Raw genomic sequence first — 18,669 nt, 5'->3', positions numbered from 1 at the left:
GCCCACATTCACATCACTGAAAACCCAGGTTACTCCCCTTACTACCCAGCCCCGCCCCTCAGGATGGACTTCAACTTCGAACAGAGCGAGATCAAGCCGGAGTTCGACGAATTCTGCCCGGTGTGCGGCGACAAGGTCTCGGGCTACCACTACGGCCTGCTGACCTGCGAGAGCTGCAAGGGCTTCTTCAAGCGGACGGTGCAGAATAAGAAGGTCTACACCTGCATCGAGAACCGCAACTGTCTGATCGACAAGACTCAGCGGAAGAGGTGCCCCTACTGCCGGTTCCAGAAGTGCCTGAAAGTCGGCATGAAACTGGAAGGTGAGTTTCCCTTTCTCTCTCTCCCCTCTCCCCGTTTAGTTAATTAAACGTTTAGTTAATTAAACGTTAATTAAACGTTTAACAGTACTGAAAGTTAAGACACCTAGTCTCTCTCTCATTGAGATGTAAAGACAAATGGCTTTGTTTGGCGGGATTTTGAAAGCACCCAACATATTAAATGTACGTTGTAAAAGACTGTTATACAGTGGTCGCGTACCAGACCCCGAAGGATGAACAATGAATGAACTGTGGAGAATACTGAAGTGCCTGAATTATTGAAAATGGTGTTGCAATATACTGGAGGGATAATGCTAAGACAAGTTAGTTTTTTCGGTTAAACTTGTAATTGGCCGCATTGTATTGATTAAACAATCACCCCTCCAGCCTTGGCGGTGCTTCTGAGCTGAAAGCGTTTATAGATCCGCTCAGCGAGGACGTATTTATAGCTTCTGGGGGGAAACCACCTTGAAACCAAGCAGAGTTTTGGACTGGTCCCCGACTCCGTTCGTGCCCAAATGATTCGCTGAGCACAGTGAGCAGTGTTTTTCTGTGATAAAACATACCATTTGGGTTGGTGTTACAATGGCCTGTTAGCCAGGTCTGTGCGGATTCGTAATATCTGATGTTGCGCCTTGGTCGTGTGCGATAACTGGACATTGAGGAGTGATCCTGTTGCATGGCTACTGACTTGACAATCTGGACCTTGGGAAGCCTTTTTGCAGTTCTTGATCGGCGCTTCTCTTAACGGTCAACCTGGCGTTTGATCCTATTAAAAGAAACGAATTAATTGACCAACATAATCCTCAAGTTTGGTTCTGTAGCCTGTGTTACTTAATACACCTTGCCGTTAAAAAACAACTCGATCAATATCAAAGCGGTTGTGTTTTCTCGGAGCTCAAAATCACAGTCTGGTTCCTTTTAAGTGTCTCTTAAGAATTAGACAAAGGTGGCCCTGTCACCAGACCCTATTTTTTTTCTGTCGCAATAAACGAAGCACGGACCGCTGAAAAAACAAACGGCGCTGACAGCCGAAAGATGCGGGCAGACGGCGGAGGCCCAACAGCGACGCGGGAAAGAAACGGGGAAATTTTCCGGGCGAAATTAGGAGAGAAAAATGTATTAGCAAGGGCCGGTGGACCTCCATTGACTGAATAAGAATTGATCATGATCGTGTTAAAACGGAATTAAGGCGGCGCCAGTTGTCTTCTCACTGTGGCTGGGGTTGGCGAGGCGGCTCAGTCAAACTCGCTTGACCATCGCCCAACCAAAAAAAAGGCAGCCATTGCACAGAAGATAACTCGCAGTGAGAAAAAAAAGGCACGTTTTTGCCGCAAAACGGGACACTTGATCTTACCGAATCCACCTTTTTTAAGCAACATGCTATAACATGGCAAATATGCACCTACATTTGCATGGTCATTCGACATGATGCTGTCGAGTGCGACGTCTAGCGTGCAGTTAACCTTCGGAGTTATGTATAGACCAGGCACTGTGAGTTGGCGAAAATATGTGGTGAAAACCATGCGGTTTTTATTAGGCAATCATACAATGAACATTTCATTGGGTAGTACAAAATTAGCTACAGTAATAGTGATCCGTAAGATTCGGTATTGTTTCTGCGGGTTTTCTGCTCGGCTATTACCATAGATTAATACCACTTATTGGGTCGGAAGTATTTCATGCCAGAATGCATAAACCGCAAGAATTGAAAAACCGCGGGGGGGGGGCGTGGTCTGCTCATGGGTAGAAATGCATGCAGGTTGGTGTGACCGTGGTAATGACAAATATTGAAACAACAAGGACTCGACTCGGGGTGGCTGTTTTAACCAGTGGTCGTTTTTCTGTAGTAATTTTAAAAGGTATGTCGTCTCAGGTCACTGTGGGTATTCCGTCAGTTCTCTTATTGTCGTTAATTATTGTTTGGAGCCCTTACGCCTGGACTTCATTTTCAGTTTTTATTTTGGGTAAATGAAGTCGGGAAATGTCGTGCTCGAGATTGGACGACTGTAGATCAGTGCTTCAACTGGTTGTTACCAAACCTCTATTTTTTCGCCGTTTGTAGCCGTGAGACCAGACAGAATGCGCGGTGGACGCAACAAATTCGGCCCTATGTACAAACGTGACCGGGCCCTCAAGCAACAACAACGGAACCGCATCATCGCTAGCAGCCGGGCTGTGTCGGCCCCCGGCAACCCGGACATATCCATGGCCATCAAGAACATCCAGGCGGCCGCGTCCAAGAGCGCGCCCCTCTACCCTCCGGCCGCCGTGGTCATAAGGGACCCCATGATGAACAACAAGCAGGCAGCGCTTATGAACATCCCGCAGCCCACGTCGCTGTCGCATAACGGCTACCCGGGGGCGGCCGCTGCCAGCGGCAGCAACCACCATCACCACCACCAGATGCAGCCCCTCAACTACACCACGGCCGCCATGGCCCATCAGAACCCGGCCTCCAGTCCCCCGCCTCCCTCAGCCTCCTCCAGCACCAGTCCACTCCTCCACCCGGTCAAGTCGGAGCCCGACCAGACCCCCAATCTCATCCTGGAGCTGATGAAGAGCGAACCAGACCACACCCAACTCCAGGCCAAGGTGGCCGCGTTCCTGCAGAGCCAGATGAGCCTCACGCCGCCCGGAGATTTCTTCAGTATGATCTGCAAGCTTGCCGACCAGACTCTCTTCTCGTTCGTAGACTGGGCCAGGAATAGCTTATACTTCAAAGAGCTCAAGGTAAGCAACCTTTTTGGACTTCAAAAGCCTTCTGAGAGCCCCATTCAAATCCTTTTCAGACATGCACTTAAATGCTCATTATTCATACGGCGATGCTACATTTACAGATGCGTCTTTGTTTCCCCTGGATGAAAGATTTTGTATTGTTGTTCCTTTGAAGAAAATTTTAAGTTGAAATGGAATTCGCAGGGGACGAAAAATACCACCCGAGAAAATTTCGAAACGACCATCGGTCCGAATGACGTCTTCGCTGACGTGAATATTTCGTTTTTCCTGATTCAATAAAGACATCTATAACTGGCGTCCGTCGGTCCCTCTTCAGCCAAACCAGTAAGACAAAGCTTGTTTAAAAGCATGTGGAAAAGATATGATGTAGATCGCATCTTTTTGTCATATTCTGGTACACTCGTGTTACATATCGCGGACTCAACAATTGTGTTAAAAATCGGTTTGTTGGGCCGTCCAAAAATGTATACATGTATCTTGCAGCATGTGTCGTATGCAGGAAGGCACGATAATGCGATGCCAGGCGAAAACCGCGCGGTTGCCAGCGCTACTTGTTTTGTGTGCAGCAGGGGGAGCGCCCGGCCATTCGTGCAGAAGCGCACAGAGATACCGTGCACACAATAGGAAGATGGCGGAGATAGCAGAAAAAAACTCCGTTAAAAAAATATGGCGCTGTTATTTCCGCCTGAATGGACGCTTTACATCTCGACAATGAAGGGAGAACAAGACGACGGGTCTTGGACGCATCATGCGGACGAAGGAGGGTTCTCGGCGGTTTGTCCGAGCCGTCTCTCCGGTGCCGATCCTTCGCATCGCGCGATTGGAATTGGCAGGAGACCGGGAATGGAACGGAGCTTGCCGCGGCTGGGGGAAAAAAAATCCGCCTGTATAATTTCCCGAGAATAATTGACAGCGCGGAGGGCAGGGGAAAACGGGGGGGGGGGAGGAATTCTGAGAGGCAATTTTCATCGGCGCTAGTTCAGAAATCAATGGTTGTTACCCAGGCAGGGGAAGAAATGATGTGACTTCGGCCAAGAAATTGCGTTTGATTTGTGCTTCAAGCAGATGTTGACGCGAAAACGGCGCTATTTTGGGCCTTTTCAGTCAACTCTAACGTTTGTTTTTACAAGTGAAGGTTTTTTCGCTTTCACGAGAATTTGAAAGGTTCTCGAGTCCCGTTCAGTTATTAATGAAACTAGTATTAACTGAAGGATATGTCCTAATCGGTGTTCGATGTAAACGGACAATTGTGTGTCCAGGCTATAATGTCGATGGTTTAAATCCGAGTGAAAAACGTCGTGCAAACAGCCACCTGTGATTCCAAAAAAATCCAGATATTAAACACCAATTCTGACTACGAGTTGGGAAAACACAAACCACATGTTGTCAGCGCAGTGGTTACAGTTTTTGTTTCGTGGTCAGTTATGCGAGCAGTCTGTGTATTTGCATTACCAAAGTAGCTTTATTGCCAATTAGCATGATAATCACTAATTTATACGAGACAGATGGTCCCCTTGCAATACACGTTAGCTACGTGAAACCGCGATGGCCGGAATTTTTCGCCTGGCCAGGTCAGGACGTGTTTAGTGCAACCGTTTGTTGTCGCACTGTCCGCCGCTGTCTCCGAGTTCGCGTCATGATGCGCGGGTAGGGCAAACTGTGGCGCTTGCCCGGACCTTTTGTCCGATGATATCCCTCCCGCCACCCGCCATTGTCTGCTTTTGTGTTCCGCGGTGTGGCGGGGGGGGGGGGTGTAGCTTTTCCGCTCGGCTGGCTCGGCTGACCCGAACCGCTCTCTGTAAAAGACGTACGCAGCCTTTTGTTACCGGCCAAGACGGCGCCATCTCACTTACTGCCGGGGGAAACAGGGACTCGTATAGGCTTAGAGCTTGCCCTCGTGAGCTTTTCTGGCACGAAATTATCGCGCAGTACTTCACGTGCATGCAAACCTGCACATTGGTTTCACGTCAAAACGTTTTTGCAGACATCTTAACTCATTTTGCACGTGATCCATTCCTGCATTTTGTCAAAACCTGAAAGGCTCCCGAATTTTGTAGATCTCGTTTACCTAAGCAAACAACATCTAGGTATAAATTGGTTCTTTGGAAATTTTCCAATCGCTGGTTCTGCAGCGCGCTCAAACATCAAACGTTTTTATTCAATTTTAATCGTTTTCTCAATTGAAAAACCAAGCATTTCTCGTAGTTAGATAAGATGTATTTTGAATTGTTTTTTTTTTTTTTGCTCAATTTGCCTAGGTAGACAAAAATATATAACACCAGTGCAGAACACTAGACTTGCAAACCAATTCACACAACAAGGCTGCAACAAATATGCGAAGAAATCTAGAAATGAACTCGGTAACAAAGACTCGTAGGCCTTCCTCTCTGAAGCTCTAGGCTCAGTTCCAAAAGACAGATTTCCTTAAATAACTGGCAAGCAAGTATATCTAACTCGAAAAAAGGGAACTAAATTGCGCAAAATATGAAATTGTAACAGGAAGATGGCACTCCAGTCATTGCAAATCAGTGCGTGCGTTTTACTTTCCCCCTCTCAGGTGGAAGATCAAATGAAACTCCTACAGAACTCGTGGAGTCAGTTGTTGGTATTTGACCACCTGTACCGGCAGGCCCATCACCATGGCGACGGCATCCTCCTTATCACGGGCCAGACTATCGATTCCACCATGCTCCCCATCGGCCTGGCGGCCATGGGGATGGGGGACCTGACCGACCAGATGGCGCGGATCATCGCCCGCATGCGCGACCTCAAGATCGACCACAAGGAGTACGTCTGCCTCAAGTTTCTCATTCTCCTCAACCCTGGTGAGTTTATAGCTTCATGAATCATTAAGTGAAATCACAAACCTCTATGTACTGTACGTATGAGCCTGTGCCTGCCAGCCTGATATATTTTCATACCGGCATTTAACCAGAACCTCCGCGAGGTAAACGCTAGCCAGACCCACCTCGAAATCCAGGCAAACTAATTGTTTTCCCTTAAAGTGGTGAAATTTTCACCAGTCTGTTGGTACACGTTCCTTCTTTCCGAACTGCATTCAATTTCACACTTTTATTTGAGACAGACCGAATGATTCAGTGAGTTGAAGTTACTGCACTGGAGTTAGTTTTTTTCCACCGTTGATACTCAAACCCTCCTGTTGCCTTCCACACTCGATTTTGCCCCAGATTCGCAAATTCTTACCTACAATACCAGATCGTGATATACTGTGCATGTGCTGCCGTCACTAACTCCAGTTAAAGCGATAGTGAAGCTAAAAAAATCAACCTTTGCATTTGCACGCAAGGCTGCCCGAAATGGAATTGCAATTCATATTCCACTCGATCCAATCAAGGAGATTATTGCCTGAAACTTGATTTGTTAGTACGATTCAGCACTGCAGTGGAGTCGAAAGCTTGGGCCCATGCATGTAACCGGCGAAAAAGGCCCCGACGTCATAATTCGATCCTCGGGCGGCGTGTGGGAGACTTCTTTCGCTATCCCCGTGTTATTCTCAGGTCCGAGCTCTCTCCGACTTGATTGTAAACCAACCAGTTCTGTCTCGTGCCCAGACTATGATTATGTCCTGATCGAGGTCAGGGAAAATTGACCCTCCTCGATTGAGGGATAGGCAGCTAATTGGTAGACGTCATTCCTTAATCTAGCCAGTGGACAATGAATTATATTACTCGAACCGAGGGCAGACATAAAGTGACCTCTCGCTCTTGAAGGAGGCGTTCCAGACTCCCTATTCGCGAGGCATCATTTCTTAGTGATTTCTGGCCTATTATTGTGGTCGAATAAATGAAATGGACGTGCAAGGACGGGTTTTTGTATGGGCCTGGGTGTAGTCAGCCTTTGTGATCGTCAGCAGCTATTGGGAATTCCAATTTGATTAGAAAAACAAAAAATAAATAGAGAAAAAAATATCCTTTGCTTAATTAGGTGATTTTGCTGCCGCGTCCGTCAGAAGTATGTAGATATTACTCATTTGTGTGAACGTCGTCTCACGCGTCTGAACGAAGCATGAAGCGCTGTCATTATAGCACATATTGAAGTTGCCACGTTCTCGAGTGGTGGAGATTAAAAGTAAATTTCTCTGTGGGCCGTTGTCGATGTCAGCGTTCACTTAATAACAAGGGCCAGCGCAAACGTGAGGTGAAAAAAGGCCACTTGTCGTTATCTGGAAATAAAAAGCTCCCGGCTGTCATTCAGCGCGCACCGCACCGCACTGCACCGACGCCGCGCGCGCTGCTCGCTAGACCAGACTGTCATTCCTCTCCCATTCCCGTCCCCGACCCCTTCACGCGGTCGATTCACTCAATTTCACGGCGTGACCTTGGCGTGGCATCGCCGCCCACCGAACACGGGCACAGGGGTCCCCACGGACCCAATCGGGACCGCCAATCGTATTGACGGGCGTTAAAGGGGAGGTTTCTCGACCCGGATGGTCGGTCCCGGGTCCCCCCGGTGTTTCCTCCCCGCGTGCGCTCGCTCCGCCATCACCACCACCGCCACCTCGAAATTATCTCGTCTCTTTATCTCCTGCCCAAATGGCAGTAAAAATAGACGACCGTCTCCTTTCAGCTCTGTCGTAGTGCTGCATCTGTGGTTGGCCTGCTCCTTCCCCCTACCTTTCAAGATGGATAGATACTAGCAGATACGCGTCTTGCGCGCTGCATCATTTACATCATCTTTCCCTCCACCGACTTCCAAGCCCAGCTCTCCTATACCCCCCGTCTGCTGGCACGACCGACGTTAATCACATTCATGACTGCCATAATACGCCTTTGCCAAGGTCGCCAGGGTGGCAGAGCCTTTTTTCCCCCACTCTCTCCATCGGTTTGTTTTCCCTCTCTGGCCGTCTCCCTCCCGTCCCCTCTTCTTGCGAGCCTAATTACCCAGCGAGGTGTACACGTGAAATCGCCAAGATGATTCATACATTACCTCGTCCCGGCTGATAATTCGACGCGTGCACGGTGTTGTATTTTGTGAAGCATTCGAAGATCCCTAGCCCTCGCATATTCATATAAAAAAGGGAAAATTTCCAGTACCTTTGTTGTTTTAGAGTATAATAGAATTTATTGTCAATTTTGCCAGTGGTGAGAGCAGATTGTTCATTTTTTTTTGCCCAGCGGAAGTGTAAATATCTCGTTTGCTTGGGCGTCGCAACACGAGTAGTCATTAAACCAAGTTGCCGAAAGGAAATTAGACACTGAAAAATATTGCTCTCGAAAAAAAGGCGTTTGCCAGCTGTCAATTTTGCGGCTGATGAAAACATTGCAGACATTGAACAGATTTTCAGATATGGAAATTTCAGAGTGGGATATAATGACCATGTCGATCTTTGTGTCTATGGCAACTCAGAGGGTGGCTTATATAAGATTTTCTAAAATTTTCTATGTAGGTCAGCTAAAGTGAATCTCATTTTAAGTTCGAGCATGCCTGTTCTAGGGTTTAAATCGACTCAGCTGTACCTACTCGAACTCGGCAAATGTTTCAAACGTCTAAGTTCTTGTTCTCCCTTTTCGTCTCTTTCTGAATGTTAGATGTAAATACTCTCCAAGATAAGCATATTATCGACAGTTGCCAGGACCGCATCAGCGGGGCTTTGATGGACTACACGATGGCCAACTACCCGGGCATCAACGACAAGTTCGGCCTGATGCTCCGCTTGCTTCCCGAGATCCGGCAGGTCAGCCAGCGAGGGGAGCAATACCTGTACAACCGCCACATGGAAGGCGAGGTCCCATACAACAGTCTACTCATGGAGATGCTCCACAGCAAGAGAAAGTGAGCGTGCAACGGCCGTTGGCAGACGGAGCAGGCGCGCCAGACCTGGGGACCCAACAAATCCCAGGCCCCTTAATAATTTTGCGCGGAGAAAGGACAAATGGCGACACTAGATCATGAAGGATATCTGCTCCGGCGGCTGTTTGATGAGTGGCCCTCCGCTCTGCAGAGACAGTGACTCTGAGCCAAAGAGTGTCGATTATTTTTAATCTACAAGAGTAAAAAAGCTTGGCTGTGAAAATTACGGTTAAAAAGATGGTTGGGAGAGTTCGGTACTTGAGTACATTTGATGTAAAAACAGTACCCTTGTAATGATGAAAGTATACAAGACACTGCTCCCGGTCTTGATCCTCGTGTAATAATTCAGTGTAACACTCTCCAGGTCAGCAACGAACCAGACTGAAACATCTGTATGGGTCTTTTTCCCATGCAAGGGTAGCTTGCCATGTAAGGACACGTCAGAATCCCGTCCAGGAGGATCGGGTGAGATGCATTTTGGTGTGTTGTCGCATCCCGGGCTTGTTCGCCAGTTTCTTGTTTTTTTACCGAGGTTTACCGGCGACGCGTTCTAAACAAGACCCTGAAGGCCGGGGTTGTTCGGCGGCAGGCGTTCGATTGCTTACGGACGTGTCTTGCGTTGAGAAAATGGGTTGTCATTCAAAAATACAGAGTTATGAGAGCGAAGGTATAATGAACATTGGTGCTTGCCATTGGCCCTGCCTTAAAATGGCGGCGGCTTAACATCAAAGGAGCCTTGTCTTTGGCAGAGTTGTGTCGTTTAAAGAAGGGTAGTGACAACATTTGATCCCCTCCCCCTATGAAACCACCCCTCCCATGAAAACTACCCCTCCATCTGGCCCTGCTGTTGGTTGGTATATTGAAGTAACATTATAAAAGATTGTTGTATTTGAAGAGAACATAGCGCCAAGCGCCAGCTCTAAAAAAATGACAGGTATCAGATATGCCAAGCCAAAGATAAAAACCAAAGGTTTTTACGAATATCTTTCCTCCTATGTTCACGGCCCCATACTCTGCTTAAAAAGCTTGGCGCCAACCCTAAAACTGAGTGAATTTTTTTTAAAGTGAAGTAGGCCTTGTAGTTATACGAAATGATCATACAATTTTGAGAGTCTTTATGACCACATATTGAACAGTCTTGAGAAGTCATCTGCAAAAAAACCCGGCTAGCGTCAGATTTAAGAAGACCAATGGGGTGGACTTTTTTGTAAAGTACTACATAGCTTAAGTATAAATGTACAGAATTATCATAATAATTATATTTCTGTAGAAGTTTTATTTTAGATTTTTTTTTCGTGTTGGAACTTCACTGTAACGACTGATGAATTGTCGCTTTGTTTTGTTGTAAAACCTTGGCATTTCGGGAGATCAACTTTTTCTGATGGGAAATTCAATCCAAATGGAATAAATATTGATGTATTACTCACAGTGTCCTAAACTTAGGCGCGAAGGAAACGACAAAATTATATAGCCATATTCGTCCGGATGCCACTGTGTAAACTCTCCTTGATATGGTTGCGTTTCTCAAAGTTGGCATATGCATTATATCCATCGGTCCTACTGACTTGTCAGTTACTGTCGAACTGCATTTTTGACCAGGTCGACTTTGTTGTCGGTGAAACGTATTGTCATGTTCAGTCCAACAAAAAACAAAGAAAGTGTCTTTGCATTTAGCTCGCTGCTGATTAGTGCACATCCTGTGATCAACTTATAAATATTATAATTAGGGAAACACTGGCGAAATTAGCATCCCTTCAAATTTCGTACTCTCAATAGACACAAATAGGATGACTGCATAGGCACTCAGTACTGTTTGATTTCGCCACTTTCTGTTTGTACAACACTTGGCAGAAATATTTACTCGATGGATTCTGCGTAATTGATGTACAATACCGAGTTTGACCCAGTAGAACGACCGAGTTTGACCCAAACCAAGTACGCCTGTGGGTTGACAAATCAGCTTCAAATGTCCAGTTGGGATTCTGCACAAAGAAACGCTTCCTTCTTTGGTCTTCGAGATGTATTGTACACACGATACACGTTTTGGGGTTATCAATCGACAGTTGAATCTTGAGTACATCTTGAAAACAGTTGATACTTGGAGGCTGTTTATGGAGGCTGCCATGTTTGTTGCGGGTTCCTCCCTCTAATCGCTATGTTCATCAATAGGTTAATCTGCAAGGCACAAGTCTATCTCTTTTCTTTTCTTCTGCGATGCTGGGTCCTTCTCGGGTGTCGTAATCATGTAGTATGGTCTTTTTCAGGCCATCCCTTTTTAATGAGATGGTACCTTATTAGTGGATTACGTTGTAAGCTAAGAGGCACATTGAAGTTAAGGTTTCAAGGAAAACGTTCGTTGTCTTGTACTACATATGTCTAGTAACTTCAACTTCAAATTCTTTAGTCGGTGGTCTTATGTAAAACGTCTGTGAAAGAGTGTGAAGTTTTTGTAAGCTTCGTTGAATCGTTCTGGAGTTACGATGTGGGGTTATTTTTATCCGTTGGATGCTGTTTGGGAAACCCGTGGATATATCTGGTTGCACTTCGAAGCAGAGACCCGAGGAAGAGAAAAAACGCTTCAATTACTTGTTGCCTTGGTGTCTAATTGAGCAAGAGGTAATAAGCGTCCGTGTCATCGTCAACAGACACATATAAATGAAGAAAGTGTTCATGTGTTCCCATAGCAACAGCTCCGTGTGCACGGTATTGGAGCCGAGCACAGTGGGAACTACACGTATTATAATGGCCTGCCCAAAAAGGCCATTTTGCGGCGCACAATTCCAAAAACTGTGATTTGAATTTGGTGTGGTTTTTGGTTTAAGGAAGGGGTAATGTATTTTTCTGTTGCTTTGTGTCATGGTACTCTATTGTGCTTAAAAGCTCGTTTTTATGTTCTGCCAACCGAAATGCCAATTGCCAGCGTTTTTCTTTTTGAAAGCATGCAGCGTATGAAGGAAAAAGCGAAATTTCACCCAAATGTCTCCGGCTGCCGCCATTGTTGGTCGTGTGCCTGGAATACACGGTGGTTATGGGGATGGCGTTTCATTGCTGCGTCAGCGGTCCCAGACTCGGGTGTTGTCTGGAGATGGGGGAAATAAGTGTCAGTACATGCGGAGTGCATGTGTATTCGGGGAAAGGGTTGGAATCATTTATCGCAAAAATTGCAGATCAAAGGATGTGCAGTTTGTGTGGAAGCATTGGGTCTGACATTCTTTCACCTTTGGCGTATTGTTATTTAAGGTATTCTCTTATTTTTTTAAAGTATGTCTTAAAACGCACAAACTATCGCTGGCGTTCCTCTGTTCTCCTCAGTTAAGGTTTAACAGTAAAAACAATTGTGAATTCCATTGTTTACTCACTCTAAACAGGGTTCATGAAACGAAGGCTGTCAGTTTCTTTTGTAACAAAAATAGATAAGTATGTATAATGATATGCAAAAAAAGCTGTTTCGGAAAAACGGCTCTGAAAAAAAAGTATTTTTGACACCAACTGCACGCTGTGAAATTCACTTACTAATGGATTTGTTTTCATTGTCTTTAAAATTAATCAGAAACAACTCTCTATCACTGTGAAAAAATCTGTAAGTATTATTGAAAGAAAACTTTTACCATTGTAAGATAATTAAAACAAACCTTGTACGATGTTTGTCTACAAAATTTGGTGTGGAAATTGTGTTGTCGTTCGAGTATGTAATGTGTTGCGTTCGTTTGTAACACTTTGAATCGTTTTTTCTCTTAAGCAAATAGGCAGATGGAGGACGGGGCTTAGTGTTTTTTTTGGGGGGGAGGGTTGGTCTCACGGACGTGTATAATAAAATCTGGACTCGCAATGCCCTTAATCAGCTTATAGAGTCATTGAATCCACTCGCAGCCATTTTACCGAGCCGAATACAAAGCTTTCCTGGTAATGCCCGCCTTTGTTCTTCCTGACGTCAATAGTAGGGAGCCAACCCACGCCTTTGTATTCGGCTCGGTAAAATGGCCGCTGGTTGGCTTCTTTTTCATACAAAGGCGTTGCAAGTCCAGGTTTTTTTTATATACGTCCGTGGTTGGTCTACGAAAAGAATGGTACAATGTGTAACTGAAGGGAAACTGGATTGTTAACTAGGCCGAGAAGGCACTGTGCCTACCTATGGGCCCTGAGCCGGGCCAAGACGGGGTGATTTTCCTAGCAACGGGGGATCCTTTGGCAGTAAATGCGCATCGCTGGTTCAAAGACGACCGTGAAATGAAAGCACTACGGTCGCATCATTACCAACAAAATGAGCACTCCCGACCAACATGGCTCTTTTCAACCGATGATGGGGTGCTTCTGCTCAAGGCGGATAGGGAGCCGACGAATAATATTGTGGGGCTTACGAAAATACTAGTGTAACATAAAACCTTAAAACACGCAAAAGCGCAGGCGAGACAAAACGAAATCAAACGTTTTCGTAGCTGTAGCCTTCTCCAAATTTTCGATTTGAGGGAAGCTTCAAACTATAGGTTTTGAATTGATGGTATCTTGACCAGCGTAGGGTCAACGGACCGTTTCATCCGGCCTGGGTATAACTACATCCAAAGCCACACTCCAAGCCCATATGGTGGGGGCCTTTCGGGGCGTAAATAAGAAAATGTGGTTTCTGAATTATTCACCGTAGTGTACGCTGATTAACGAGCTAGTTCGATACTCCAACAGCGAATCCCCCCAAATAAGCGCGTCCAAGGTCATTTGGGAACAGAGATACGCTCGCGCGCGCTATCAGCAGCGGGGTCACACGCCCACTCGTATACGCGAGCTTCGTTCACGAATGAACTTGCCTTTTTGAAACACCAAGCTGGTTCACTGTTCGATCATCATACTTCGTGCTTAAGCGCTGGTACAGTCAGGGGCACGTATTAAAGTTGCGGTTAATTCCGACATCCTTGTTCCGCTTTATGCTGGAATCATTTTCTTTTTCTCGGAAATTGGTTCCAATAAACGGATATCGCGTTCCGATATCATTGATCTCTTTTTTTCCCCTTGTTTCCTGTAATACGGAAAGAAACACAGTTACATGTAACTCTCAACTACACTCACTGCACATGTGAAAAGCTTTGCGAGGACCAGGGAAATCGAAGCTTTTGTGGATTGGGAACATAATTTTTCGAAGGAGCATCTGCAAAGAGAGTGACAGGTGGAGCCTTTAACTTGAAGCGAATGTTGATACACCAAGATGTTAAATTACAAACGGAAAATCACACCGTCAGACTCAGTCATGTTGTGTTGCATTGCGTGGGACGGCTCCAAGTCGTTGACTTGGCTTTGAAACCTCGTGCTTGGGCGTCTCAAGGGGGACACTCAGCAGCAGGAGACGGGCGAACCGTGACTGGTGGGGGTTAATTCCGAGGTATTATAGGCAAATTTGTGCTGTTCACTCCCTTTCCCCTGTGATTGCTCCCCCCCCCGCGATTACCTCAGGATTACCGGAAAGGAAGTAAAAAATGGCTTCCAACTCGTCACCTTGTGTAACATGTGGCAGGGGGGCTCGCGATTACCACATCGTATGGACATCTTTTCAACAGGGTGAAGTTTCTTTCGTAAAGGGGAACCCTGTCTATGCTGATGCCTCTGTTTAATAATCAAGCTTGTCAGTGGAATCCAGACTGGCAGTCCATCGAGTGAATTATACCAGCATGTATGCATACATGTCACGGTGTATTAATGTACTTCAAAATGCACAGCCTCACGCGTGGCGAGCATGATATATCTCTATTTCTATAGACGCGCAAAGTTAACATTTAATCGTGAAATGTAAATATCTCTGTTACTATTAATGGTGATATCTCTATTTCTAAAAAAGATATCTCCGTTTCTAATTTTTTTCTTTATGTTCTGATTTTCGCTATCAGGGACTGTTATATGGTAATCCAAGTGACAGCCCAATAGCACTATAGCAATCGGGCCAGAAGATGGAAATTAATATACATGTGCGTGTTTACTGCAGTTCGGCGGTCCTTCTCTTCACTTAAAAAAAACTACCGGTAACAACATGTAAAATTCGTAAGAAGAATGGATAAACACGGTTTGTTACAGGCACACCGTATGGTTCTACTGATCCGGCCGAGCCCTTCCAGTCGTAAAATGGCCGGGCTGCGGCAAGAGCGGGCATCACGTGATATATGGTGAACTGGGAGTCGCTGGCGTGGGTAATTTGCATGTCCAGATGTTGGTACGGTGGGTGTATGGGAGCGAACAGTAGACAAAATTATTTTGGGCCCTGGTCGAAATTTGGAGTGCAGCTTCCCAATTTTTATGTAATCAGTTAAAGAAAACATATGGGACCCACTCTGTTAAAATGAGTCATAAGTCGCCAGAGCCACTTTTTGAGTTTTCATTTGTTTTGGAAAGAGCAAATTGAGGTTTTTGTTTTGATGTATCGCTCAGTTTGGCATCCTGATAAAAGTGAATACTCCATGGTGAAAAATGCTGTAGGGTCCTATTAATTTACACTGTGCGAAATTATTCCAAAGGACGTTTTACTCCAAAGTGACTTTGGCGACTATAGACTCATTTTCACAGAGTAGGTCACATATGCCAGTGTCTTTACCTGGTTTACTTCCAACTACAAGTTGTAAATCATTCCCGCAGTGTCTTTTGTTTGTTTTATCGGGATGATAGTTGTAGGTGTTTTAAATTTAAGGGATGCCTATGCACTGCCCCTACACTGTTGCGGGGTCATGGTCGCACCCTTTGGTGGTTTGGTTTTTTTTTTGTGGATGTTTCATTTTCCTCCAATTTCATTCCTGTTTCATATACTTATGCCTTTTATGGCATAATTATGGGAGTGCCAGCATGATGCTATTCAGTGCGTGAATAGTCACAGCGGCGCATTTACCTGCTCGGGCTCGAACAAAGACACACATGTCTGATGCGAGGTCTCTTCCTACCTCCATGTTAGAAACTCTCATGCGTAAGCGAGGCTTGCTGGGGTTTGTTGATATTATATTATTTAAAAAGGTTGGGCTTTCCCGCCGTAGAAATCTTGGCAAAACTAAATTTGGAGTCACTTTTCGCATTTCGTGTTCCCAACCCTCTTCTTTCCTGAACAACATCTGGATTTTTCCTCTTGTCAATCAATCTCGGTTGTTGCTTAAATGAATAGTAGAAAATTGGGTGGCAAAAATCGTCAGAGGCTCCTACGTAAAAACTGAACATGTACTGTACATGTACTGTACACCACCCATTCTTGTAACGCTCAACAGCTTTGCTGATCGAGACAATAATTGTGTCTGTATTGGGCGGCTTACGTAATGCGTCAGCATAGCGCGCGGGGGGGACCATGCCTGTCCAGTTTGTGCGTGGCTATCGATTGTTGGGGGAGGGGGTTATTGCACGCGTTCCCCAGCCTGGTTTTGATTACGCCTGCCTTGCTCAATGGCTCAAATTTCGTCTCAAGGTTGTCTGGCCAGTATTTCAGACACACGATGCCTGGCCACGGAGCATACTGTATGGGCTACCGCTGCAGACTGGACACGGCTAAATGTGACCACTGGACACGATGCAGGGCCATTCATTATCATAATATTTGACCCGGACCCTGGATATTATATTGCGCTGTCTGAAAATAATGCAAAGCGATGTATGTTCCCTATATCCACTGTACAAGCGGTTCCAGGTTTTTTCCTTACAGGCGATTGCACGAACAAAAGTTCTGGTGTAGGTTTTCATTTAGTGTGACTAACACTGCATCTAATGAGGGCAGATTATACATAAGATTGTAAATAATTGAGAAAACTTAGACTCGAGAGCAATGCTATTTCTGACTTTGTCTTCTTTGCTGTATTTTTCTGCAAGTCTTTTGCATTAAGTGTCTTTATAATGAACAACGAATCTCGACAAAACAACATTTTGGGGCTATGTTCTTTATTTTGGACTGGCAGTGTCTATCGTGAAGTTTTGTTAAAATTTACTTGATCACCCAGGCCATACGTTCCTCATTTTCTCGTGGTTTTTTTTTTGGGGCGTGCCTTGCTTTACTACAAATTAGCACTGTAATTCGCACTGTTCCAACTTGCATGCCCATGTATCTATTCGTCTTCACGGATCTTTTATAATTGATGGATTATCACCTCTACCGTGAATCGGATCTTGTAATTTGCAATGCTAATCTCTCAAGTTTTGTGTATCGACGTCCACTTATAATTAATACATTGAATTCGGTAACGACATGTATCTTCGGCATCCAAATGTGACTTCCTGCTATGTAGATATTGCAGTTTTGAAAAGTAATGTCAAATACCAATCCATCTTGACATTTGTCCAACTATTCAGATAAAATATACGGGAAAATGACTTGCTGATGTGTGTGAAATTGAAAAGAATTATTGGGAAGAAATGAAGCTCATACCATAGTGACGATTACAACGATGCAGTTTCTTTTTTTGCATTTTCTGACTTTCATTCGTTACTGAAGATAATGATTGGGTTGTATTTTTCATCAACGTTTGTTTGTTGAGTCGAAGGCCACCTCCTGCGAATTAGTTTTGAATATTTTCGTCCCAGACAAAAATCTATACCAAACACTTCCATTCGATGACTTGTTCATGTCTGGAAGTTTGTCAAGTGTCCTCACTCCCCCATTTCAGCCCCTCCCCCTGCATCCTGGTCGTGCCTGTTCGTGCAGAGCAACTATTACATTGTTTCTCCCAAAGATTTATTTCAGCTCGGTCTCTACAAGGCGAGTCGCGAAATCATAAAAATGCTTCAATTTTTCTTCTCGGAACCCGGGGTTAAGCGATCAGCTCAGGGCAGTACGCAGACTCCAGAGGGAGTGAGTAATGAAGGCGTAAGCGAGCCAGTGCAGTTTGTTCTAGATGGCAAGGACGAACTGGAACAGCGGGTGGGATTTGGGGGGAAAGGCTGTGTAGCACCGAATTCCGTGGAATTCCTATCAACAAGGATGGACCTTTTTAAGTTTATTACTTCAAGTAGGACGATAAGCATGAAAAAAACTATCTGAATCCGTATTTTCCTTTGTTACATTTATACAAGTAGACCCGACAATGGTTCCTGCTCCTACGTTTTATATCTTTTCTTTTTCCTTTTTTTCCCACAAAAACTGGAGGGCCAGGAAGGGATAACCTTTCAAAACGATTTCTCGGGTAAGAGTTTGCGGATCTGCTCCCTCGATTGGGGGTGGCTTTCATATTGACCTACAAATTATTTTACTTGATAGCCAAAGCTTTTGAACTCAGCTTACTACGCTAATGTAATGACGCCCTCACTTGACATTATTGGACCCCCTGCACTCTGTATTTGGTGACCATTTGCTTTGAAAAGCCGTTAAGTGCTATCCCTGTATTTGCCACGAATCGGTCCTTAAGACTTTCGACTGTATTAATGTGTCGGCCATCTTGCATCGAAAGTGAGGTTAACTTTTCATTTGGGGAACTTGAGAGTAAAAATGGCAGCGATGGAATATAAGTTCACCACGTATTCATGCCTGTTTACGTTTAGAATATAACTTAACATTTGTGAAAAAATTATATCTGAATGTTACAACCCATATTTGAAAAAAAAATGAAAGTGAGGCTTTTAACCCAAAATGGTCTGGCACCATCCCATAACAGATTACATTGAATATGATAGATTGAGGGAACAAGATCAAAAATGGCTTCCTATAATTGCAGGTTTGGCTGTCACGTAGGCGCGCCTTGTATTCGCAGGTGGCTTTGCAGTGCTATCTGCCTCTAGCAGAAGCACCCCATCATTGGTGGAAATGCATGCGACCGTAACTCGTGCATTTCCTTGTCGTTCGTGAACCTGCGAAGTTAAGTTCT

The 18,669-nt window shown here is 45.1% G+C and overlaps 1 protein-coding gene across 5 annotated transcripts in view; it reads left to right on the top strand.

The window, feature by feature from the left end:
* Window positions 1-12,525, top strand: part of LOC110976326 (nuclear receptor subfamily 5 group A member 2-like) — a 32,212-nt gene extending 19,687 nt beyond the window's left edge. For 3 of the 5 annotated variants that reach the window (XM_022229507.2, XM_022229506.2, XM_022229504.2), the window contains exons 2-5: window positions 50-322; window positions 2,385-3,052; window positions 5,616-5,883; window positions 8,608-12,525. In XM_022229507.2, coding sequence (XP_022085199.1) covers window positions 64-322; window positions 2,385-3,052; window positions 5,616-5,883; window positions 8,608-8,855 — 1,443 coding nt within the window. In that variant the 5' untranslated portion in view covers window positions 50-63 and the 3' untranslated portion in view covers window positions 8,856-12,525. Of the gene's footprint in view, window positions 1-28; window positions 323-2,384; window positions 3,053-5,615; window positions 5,884-8,607 lie in introns of all 5 variants that reach the window. The other 2 variants (XM_022229505.2, XM_087143200.1) reach the window with 1 other exon arrangement.
* Window positions 12,526-18,669: the final 6,144 nt, after the last annotated feature.

The sequence above is a fragment of the Acanthaster planci genome, linkage group LG11, assembly GCF_054643075.1.
Source record: "Acanthaster planci isolate LZ-2023a linkage group LG11, COTS_SCS, whole genome shotgun sequence".
Classification (NCBI taxonomy): Eukaryota; Metazoa; Echinodermata; class Asteroidea; order Valvatida; family Acanthasteridae; genus Acanthaster; species Acanthaster planci.
This window is presented reverse-complemented; position numbering and strand designations above follow the sequence as displayed.